The 9,996-nt window shown below is 48.6% G+C and overlaps 1 protein-coding gene across 1 annotated transcript in view; it reads left to right on the top strand.

Moving 5' to 3' along the window:
• The window catches only part of ITPR1 (inositol 1,4,5-trisphosphate receptor type 1), a 183,610-nt gene that overhangs the window by 163,210 nt on the left and 10,404 nt on the right, over positions 1 to 9,996 (top strand). Inside the window, 3 exon segments of the mRNA XM_035901402.1 lie at positions 125 to 264; positions 1,618 to 1,783; positions 2,544 to 2,704. Coding sequence (XP_035757295.1) covers positions 125 to 264; positions 1,618 to 1,783; positions 2,544 to 2,704 — 467 coding nt within the window.

Below are 9,996 nucleotides of genomic sequence, written 5' to 3'. Positions count from 1 at the left end.
ACCGGCTGGAGATCTGGCAGGTTTTGCAAAGGAGAGGGAGAGCATAACCAGCGAAGAACGGAGAGAATGATTTAAAACTGATCTTCTTGCCTTTGAAACGTGTCTTTGCTTGCTGTGTTAACAGAACTGGTTGCCGAAGAAATGGAGGAAGAGAATAAAGAGCATACGTGCGAGACGTTACTGATGTGCATTGTTACTGTACTGAGTCACGGGCTGAGGAGTGGGGGTGGAGTAGGTGATGTGCTCAGGAAACCATCCAAAGAGGTAAATTATCGCTGAATGGGGGTGGAAGAGCGATACCCATGTAGGGCTGGGGATCTGGTTCTGCTGGGCAAAACGTGTGTACGCTCCCTTTAAAGAGATGTAGGATACAGCGCGACTAGAAGGGACCACGCGTTCTCCCTGAGCAATAGTTAAATCTCTGTAGGATCAGATCAAACAGCAGCCAGTTCAGACAAGCTCCCCCCCCCCCCCCCTTTTTTTTTTTTTTTTAGGGCTTTTTTACCTTGAGGGCTATCCAGAACAGGGCCAAAAAGGACAGAGATAGTGTAGCCAACAGTCTGTGCTTTGGGAGTTCAGGGTCTGAAGCAATGAGATAAGTACAAGCTAGTGGAAGGGTAAGATGAGGTAGCAGAATGAAAATGCAGTGGTAGCTGGTACCATGCTAGTGGCATGAGTTTCTGCACAGAGCATCCCTAGGGAAAGGTCGGGGGTGTGAAACAGGGAATGGATGAGAGGACGGGGACCAAGGTGGGTTGGAGCTGGGACTGTGGGAAGGGAGGAAGGATGTTTGGAGCCATCATCAGAGAGCAAGGACCAGCCAAAGCAGCAGGGATTTTTCCTAATACCCAAAGCTGCCCCTATAGCTGCTTCTGTAGCTGTTCGTGCCCATTTGAGTCGCGGGCCATCCTCCCTCTGGCCATTCCCCAAAACCATGTTGGGGGCCAAAGGAGCAGTCTTGGTCAGAGTGAATGCTCTTCTGTTTTGTCTGCAGTTTCAGAGTGGTTTCTAACATTTAGCCTTATTTTCAGCTTACAGGGGTTTAAAAGTTACATCATTCTTAATAAAAGTTTGGTGCCCAACTGGCAGGATGATTCTGAAAATGGGGCTTAGGTATTTGGGTATTCGGGCCTGCAGTAAATATGAAATGGGTACCGGGAAGTCCCACTTCATGTCCACACACGTGGCTGTTAGCATGAATGAAATGAATACTGTTGAATTCCAGTAAAAGACTTTATGGTCAACACCGATGCTGTATTGATATATAAGCAGAGTAATACAAGAATATAATTTGGATGGGCTTGCAGGGCAGGGGTGAGGAGAGAACAAATTTCAGCCTGTGTGAGAGAGGACAGGCTTAGGCACAGTAAGCAGAAAAAGCAATTCTGTAGAGATCGCGTGCTGGTAGTTGACTAATTTGGCTTTTCTTTCAGTAATCTCGTGGTTTAGTTTCACTTAAAGTTTTGAGTTGTAAGTTATCATGGGAGAGCATCAGAAATTGAGACGCTGAAGGGAGGGGTTGTGGGCCAAGCGTACTCCGCTGAACTGCGAAAGGCATGGTAAGGGTTAGATGTGGACGTATTTGGGTTGTTAATTATGAAAATATGTATCTTGCAGGAACCTCTCTTTGCTGCTAGAGTGATATATGATCTGTTGTTCTTCTTCATGGTCATCATTATTGTCCTTAACCTGATTTTTGGGGTGATCATTGACACTTTTGCTGATTTAAGGAGTGAAAAACAGAAGAAAGAAGAAATTTTAAAAACCACTTGCTTTATTTGTGGTAAGTGTAGAAACGCACTTAAGAATAAGGGGTTGCTCTGTCGAAGTCAAGAGGTAGCGAGCCTTGACTTACCGGGCATTCCTACCTCACCTTCCTCAGCTCCTTGATCTTCTCAGGTGTCACGTGTGTAGGAGCGTGGCAGCAGGAAGAGATGGGGAATGTGTGCTCAGTGCCCCCTGTGTTCCTCAAATCCTTAGTTTCTGTTTCTCCCGTGCTTCAGTGAATAGTATCCTGCTGGAATGGGAGAGATTTTTATAAACGGGCGTTTTTTCCAGGGGTACAGAGTGTTGAGCAGTGCCTGTGAAAGTTTTTCCCATCAGTAGATTGGGAACTGAGCTGCCGAGCCTTTGAGGCCGGCGTGGTTGAATGAGAGATGGTCATGCAGAAGCGGCGTAACACGCAGACTGGCAGAAGTAACCTTTGGAAGTTTGCTGCAAAGCAAATGTTGCGTTTGGTATCATTTTGCCTAAAACCAGGAGATGAGTTAGGCAATCCAACAAACTGATTGCCTTTCTGTTAACCAAAAGTTTTCTGTTACGTACAACAAGCGTGAGCAGAACTTGTTGTGCCTTCTCTCCTCTTCTCACGGCCTCGTGGCCGTTGGTTGGAGAGCTCAGCCCCGTGATTCGGTGTTCGTTTAGGACGGGTTGTGACTGCTAAGGAGTGCAGCAGACTGCCGACACAAGTTTTGTTCTTAGAGCTTGTTTTCTTAATAGCAGTTTGTAAATACTAAGGGTGTATGTGTATGTCACTCTCGTAGGTTTGGAACGAGATAAGTTCGATAACAAGACAGTCACATTCGAAGAGCACATTAAAGAAGAGCACAACATGTGGCATTATTTGTGCTTTATTGTGTTGGTGAAAGTAAAAGATTCCACAGAATATACAGGACCAGAAAGCTACGTGGCAGAAATGATCAAGGTGAGTTTGGAGTTTTGTCTTTTTATTTTTCCCTACAGTAGGGAACCTACTGGCCCGTTTGGAAAATACAGTACTCTGTATTTTATTCATATTTGGTAAATACAGCGATCTGCATTGTATTCTGTAAGCAAAAACTTGGAGTAAGACTTTTTTCTACAATAACAGGCTTGATGCAATGCCTTTCCTTTTAGAAGCATCTTCTAACGATGATGTGCTTAAGATGTGCTGGGTGAGATGACTCGATGAAGGGCGCTGCGTCGATGGCAGCCCGTTGCAGGGTGCACAGGCAGGGGCACCCATGGGAGTCACAGGGCAACCTGCATCTGCTCGGCCTCGGAGACGCTCCCGTGTGCGCCTGCGTAGGTGGCAGTGAGCAGGGACAGCTTGGTGGCCTCCCCAGCTCTAAATCAGGTGGAGAGCAGCCATTCTGTTTTGAGAACTGATGTGTAAGGGAGGGTATTTTCAAGCTGGTGGAAGTGTGTAACAAACAGGTTGCAACCTGTCCCAGTGTAAATACCTTAAACTGACTTGTAGGAGTTGCTGCCATACGATTTTAGCTTATTGTTAAGAAACTAAAACTAGTAGCTACCCAACTGTAAGGCCTTTTTAGGAGAAAATTAAAAGCCTCGTCTCTGCCGAGCTGCAGGTTCAGAGCTCCTGGAGTTAGATCCTAAAACCCGATTACTGATTTTGTGTCTCTTCTGGATGGTTAGCAAAACGGGCTTCTGATCTGTAAAAATTCAATTAGTTACTTCTTTATTTGCCTTCAGAAGAATAAATGGCAGAATACTTCCCTTATTTGTCTCGGCTGCTTTGCTACGGAGGTACCAGTTACCTTTAAGCGGGCAATTTGTGGTGGCCTGGTCAGCATGTAAATCCCACCAAGATCTCTCAGAGGTTAAACGTGTTACTTCGGGGTCACCAAAGTGTCTGTCCTAGTTCGGGATTTCTGCCTCTGTAATGAGGGCTTAAAGAAATCTTGTGAGCAGTCACCTGATGAGGATTAGCACAGTGAGATAACGAAGTACATCGCTGCTGCTTTCCAGTCTCGCTGATTATATTGCTGCCTTTATTTATCCGGCTGCAGCAAGCAGTACTTCAGGGGAAGCAGGGTACTCTTTAAAATGCTTCTGCTTGTAAAAGGTGATCTTGTGCTGTGTTAAAACTAGGGGTTTTTTTAAAAAAATAAGTTTCAGTTAACTAACAATTTAGTAGTAGTAGTAGTGTTGTTGTTGTTGTTGTTGTTATTATTGTTGTTGTTGTTATTATTATTATTATTATTTATTTCAGATTAACAGTTCAAATTAGGTAAGACCCAAAACCCAGCCACTCGGTATGTTTGCAATAAACGCAAAAACTGGAGAACTTTTACCAGAACTCCCATTCACAGAAGCGTCGGCAAAGGCTCATTACCGTGTGTTGAATGGGAATAGCGATAAATTATGCATAGACCGAGTGTCTCGTGCAGATGCAGTTTTATGTAACTGTAAGCTCTAGGTAGAGGTTTGGAGTAGGTCTTGTAGCTGGCGGGGTTTTGCATTTCATGAGCCAGTTTTAAATTGCGAACTGACAGCAGGGTCTTGGTGCAAGCGCTGTTGAAAGCGTGGTGTAACCGTACGAGCCGTGGAATAGGAAGTAAATTTGCTTTGCTCATCCGTGGTCTGCCACAAGCCGGTACGGGCCTGACCGGAGCCGCTCGGGCGGCTGCTGCCCTGCCATGGCCGTGCTCAGCAGCGTTTCCAGTCGTCCTGTTCCTTAGGGCTGATCTGGCAAAGCTGACTCTGAAACTCAGCGGTGATTTCTTTCCGTTGTCCTTTAACATTAAAAACGTTCTTTTCTACCCTAGAAAATCTGCATGTAAAACACGATGAATATATTTCTCTACCAGACCCATTTTAAATACTTCTGTAAGAGTCAGAAATCCTTTTTTTTGGCTAAGGCGTCGCTAGGCGTAACTCGGGGCATGGTTCATCATTTACTCAAGTCTTCTCTCTTCGTCCCGTCAATCTAGAAGGACAGGCAAAAGGCAGGTCCTAAATACATCAGCCGTTCCAAAGACTGAGATTCCCCAGTTGGAGGTGGTGGTTTCTTGTGTATTTGTACAGGGGGCGGATGGGAACCTGTGGTTCCTCAACGTCGACAGCCACCAGACTCTCCTGGGAAGCCTACTACTGTCATGGTTAGATGTAAAAGGGATTTTCTCCCCACGTTTTCAGACTGAAGGTGGCACTCTAACATCTTTGATCATGGCAGAGATGGGGCATGTCTCTTCCATGGGCCATATGCGGTACCATTGTGTTGAACATTTATACCCATTTTTAGTAGTTGAGGGTAGGAAGCATAATGTGCTCCAAATCATACGGTGATGACGGAATACACCTCAAATACGCTTCACCTCTGCCCTGACTCCCAACAGAATCTCTTTAGGAAACTCTTGGATTTCTGCCTTTTGGCAATAGTAAAAAAAAAAAAAAAAAAAAAATTTTTTTTTTTTAATTGCCTCTGCCATTTAGTATTTGTGGGTTGTTCCAACACCAAAGAACACCTAAAAAAAATAAAATTGGGACGCTAAAATTATATTCACCGTCAGCTTGTGAGTTGCATCCAGTGCTGCTTTAAAGATATTCTAAGCACTGTGGTATCAAAAGAATCCCGGACAATTTTACTTACGCCGGTTAGTGAATATTCAGAAGCTTTAAGAGCGATCTTGAATTTTGATGCTTTCTTGCCTAAAAATAATGGTGTAGAGAGGCGATTTTGAGGCTACCCACTGTACGGGAGATGGCAGAGCTGAATCTTGCCCATAGAATTAATCTTGTAGCCTGCAGGAATCTGACGCAGCATAAAAAGAAATTGTAGCCTTGAAAAATCAATTATTAGCTACAATTCTGTAGTGAGTCTTGTATTTCTTCGTGGACAGAAGCTCCTTAAGTTAAAATGCACCGTGCAGAAAGACGTCAACAGTTAAACTTGGAAACAGAGTTTAAGGCTCAGAAGTATTTTGAAGCCTGATCAAAACAAATATTAAACAAATGGTGATCTGACAAAATACCAGTCAAATCTGCTGTGGTTTGGTACCGAATTGTAACTGTGCCTTCCGTAACGTTTTCCTGATAGAAATATGGGTCTGTTGGTGCTTGCAGCCTCGGGTTGTTTGTGTTCAAGCTACAAGAGCTGCAAGTCCAGGCTTTTGATGGGAGGCCTGGAATTCATCGCCAGCTTTTCCCCCTGAAAATAGGGACGATAGGACGATGGGCAGTTCCGTCAGTACGGCGGGCCCCTGCCTGCTGCCATACGTGCTGTAAAACCTGGGCGCTCTCCTAGCTGGGAATGGCGAGAGCAGTGCAAGGGGGGAAACGGAATTGCTGGTTCCGTTTGATGGAGAAGCCATGGTGAATCGTCCCCTCTCCTGAAGTCCTTACCAGCTCTGGAGAGGTTGATAACCTCATGGATTTTTGGGAGGTGGCAAACAGAAGCTTGGCATGAAGCAGCTCATCTTGGAAATGCGTTCTCGAGCCCCCTCCCAATATGTGTTTAATAGCGCGGGCAGGACTGTAGGACGTGGGAAAACATCTAGTGGTCATAGAGATGGTCTGTAGTTCTTGGTGTTTGTAGAGCCCTCCTGATGACCTAAGTTCTGTTCGTCTGGCTAAATCACGGCAGATGTGCACTTAAGATAGCGAGGCTCCAAGCTGGATCCATGACCTCTGAAAAGTGTTTATCTGGGAAGTATGCTCACGGTGCCGCAGGGCTGGTAGCCCAGTGCTTCCTCTGTTTCCCAGGAAGAAAGGCGTAGGGTTCAGCTGCTGCCTGGCCCCGTAGTCACCGGGGAAGATCAGGTGATGTCTGAATAATACCAGGTGTGTAGGAGGTGGGGGGGATCCACTTATCGTGTTGGCCAGACACCGACATCCCCACCCGAATGACTCATGTGAACTCGGTGCAACTCCCTGCAGATTAGTTCATTTTAATGGCTTATCTTACCCATCCCGGCTGGAGAATTTCTTCTGAAGTTCTTCTCTGCCTTTGCCTGCAGCCCCCGGGGCAGCCTCGCCAGCAGCAGCCCCGGCAGCGCAGCCATCGCTCGAGCCTTGGCAAAGGTCTGCTACAAACAGCTGTTTGCAGGCATTTATTATATGTAAAAACCCTTACCGTGAAGCCCGGTACAAAGCAAACTGCATCCACGCTTCGGGTTTGGGTGCATTCAGCAGCCGCTGTGCATGCAGCTGCAGGGCGCCGGCGCTCGCATGGGCAAGTATTTGCGTAGGCAACGCTCACGTACCCTAACGTGGGGATTTGCATATGCACCTTCACGGCGACGTGTGATCGGCGTGGCGAAGAGCCGCGTGGCTGTGAGTGATTTTATGCACGCGGATGTGCATATTAAAAAAAGTCAAGGCTTGTTTGGAAAAGTTTTCAGCGCAAAGCATCCTAACTAGCTCTTGCAGCTGCCACGGGTTTTTAATCCCCGTGTTGCACCAAGCGGGGTGCCTTTCTTACAGAAGTGGGGAAGAGAGGTGTAAGGGATTGCCCAAGCTCACGTGTTGAGATCGAGGGCGCCGGGTCCTGAGTCTGCAACTGCATTGCATTGTCGTTTTGGAAATGAACCATTTCTAAATCAGAGAGATGGTGCAGATATCCTTAAAGGAATTTGGAGCGGAAACGAAAGCTGAAGATTTCCTTTTGTGCCCTGATTAACCTCTTTGTACAAAGCTGGAGATTTAAATATACTATTGGGCTCTTTTTGCCTTGACCTATGTGCCGTACCGTAATGGGAAAGTGTTGCTTACTCCTGAGTGTCCAGGGTAGTCAGTGCCTTCTGCCGGGACGTGGACTCCTAGTAAGCAGAGGCAAGGTTTCATCAGTGTCAGCCTTTTAAAATTGCATTCTTCCAGAAGTGCAAGTTGGACTTGAAACCTCTCCTAAGGGGTTAAACGCCCAAGCCACGGTTGCTGCTGTGCTCTGAAACCCAGCAGAAGCTGTGATTCACCATCTGCAGGAGGCTGACCTGATGGTGGCTCTGAAGGGTTGCCCTGTCCCCAGGCTCCACGTCCAGCAGGATTCGGGCGGAGATGGCCAAGACTGGACTTGAACTGCAGCACCTATAGGAATAACAAGTGGCAGGCCACCATGCTTCAAACCCGAAGCATTTCAGAAGGGGCTTAATGATTCCAGCATTGGTGACGTGCGTGCAGCTGAAATTACAGTCTGAGAGAGTATTGGGAACTTGCATTCCTGTGTAATTTGTACTTGGAAATCCTCTACTTTGGGGCAGAATTGAATAGAAAAGATTAGTCATGTCAACGCTTACCGACCCAATGCGCAGAAGAGAGCAGCCCATACAAATAACGTCTGTGCAGTTGCTTGGTCATAGATGGAGAAACTGGGGTTTCAGGGCTCCGGGTCCCAATGACACTGGGTGTGAGACTGAGGAGGTCAGGATCTGAACCGGGGCCGATAGCGCTTCGTTTGGTGGTATCTTCCCAGCAAGCTGCATCTTGAGATGCCTTACCAGAGTTAGCCAACCTAATTACAGGGTTAAACGATAAATGATAGCAGAGGCATAGACGAGCCAGGAGGTGTGTTTGGCAGAAGGCCATGGCTGCTGGAAACCCTGTGTCATAGGCACAGGTCCCGAGCTTTGCATTTAGATAGCGAAGCAACTCGTTCCACCCTTGCAAATCGGCATTGAGGTGCAAACCAGAAGCTGCATGGGGAGAAGTGGTTGGTCAACCTCATCTTCCCCACGCCGCGTTACTGTGCTTTTCCCTCCGGAGGTGTGCAAGCTGGCGTGCCCTGCACCGCGCTGCAGAAAAAAACCTTCCTGTTGCTGGCATTAACCTTAACATGGCCGAGTTCTTGGTTTTCCCTGATAAACCACCTGGGCAGGCATCCGTGCTGGGAATACCGGGTTAGCACCCACGCTAAGGAGTCCAGGGTTTCGCTTTGGCCAAGCGTGTGGCAGGAAAAGGGCCCGGGCGGGTGCAAACAGAAGCGAAGGCTTCAGCCCAGTTCTGTGTAATGGTTTGTTTGCATAACGTGTTGGGATACGGGTGGATCCCAGAGCAGCTCGCAGGGTGGGTGCCGTGTCCTTGCTGCTGGGGCGCCGCCAGCACACGCCCGGGAGGGAGGGGGAAGACTTCCAACTGGAAGCCATCGAGGGTGACGTGCTGGGGAAAATAAATTGCTCCGTCTGCAACGCCGGCCGGGACAAAGAAGCCCTGTTGGGGCTGTGTGTGCCGAGGAGGTGGCCCGGGGCTGGGGCGAGGCGGCCGTCCCCTCCTGAGTCATCGCTGGCGGTGCCGGGGAGCCCGTGACCCCGTGCCGCAGGGCGCTCCGGGCCGTGCCGGATGCGTTGTGCAAGAGCCGGTGGGTGACCGCAGCCATCGCCACCAGCAGCTGTTTGTTCAGCCCTTGCACGCTGAATTCTTGTGTCCTGCCCAGCTGATCGGGGGGGTAACGTGTCCTATTTAACGTGTCAACCCAAACGGCCAGCAGCGGGTTGCTGCGGAGAGGTGGCACTGTCCCTTCTGCAGGAGTAAGGAGACGGCCTTCGGGGATTCCCACCGGGGCTGTCCGCCTCCGTCACGTCCAGCCGGGCGATGCTTGGTGGGATAACTTCACCCCTGGCAAACACAGCGCCCGGCTCGAGTGGGTCAGCCGCAGCAGAGCTGTCACTGGGGGGGGGCCGTTTCCTATAGGGAGGCGGTCACCTTCCACCTTTGGGAATGGTGTCTGTCTGCCAGCTTCCCTGCTCTGCACCAGCGCAATTTAATCTACGGAAACAGTGAGAAAGGAGGTTTTTATGTATCCTTAGCCTTATATCATCAGCCTCCCGTTTAAAGACATGGTGGGTGCGAGGGTTTGGAAATACTCTTGGTGCTGGGGGGGGCACCACCGAGTGCCGTCCTTCACGGAGAGGGGAGAAGCGCAGCTTGGTGTGGAAGAAGTGATGGTGAGCCCTTGGCAGAAGAGGGGGAGAACCTGACGTGGGGCTTTTTCCAGGAAGCACGAGAAAGCACCACGAGGAGTGTCATCTCGCCACAAACAAACAAAAAGCTTACTTTTCGGAGCGCTCCGCAAAGCTGTTTATTAGCTGTGTGGGTATGATTTTTAACGACACAAGACAGAAACTGAAATTCGCTGCTGCTGCCTTCCCCTACTAAATGACGGCTGCTGGGCAGCCTTCCGACGGCAGGCGGTAGGGATTTATTTTGACAAGCATGAAATTTGGCCCTTCAGCACCCCGTAAATATTGGGCGCGGGGGGCACTGAATGGAAGGGGGCGCATG

The sequence above is a fragment of the Egretta garzetta genome, unplaced genomic scaffold (genome assembly GCF_000687185.1).
Source record: "Egretta garzetta isolate BGI_Z169 unplaced genomic scaffold, ASM68718v1 scaffold228, whole genome shotgun sequence".
NCBI classification, from domain to species: Eukaryota; Metazoa; Chordata; class Aves; order Pelecaniformes; family Ardeidae; genus Egretta; species Egretta garzetta.
This window is presented reverse-complemented; position numbering and strand designations above follow the sequence as displayed.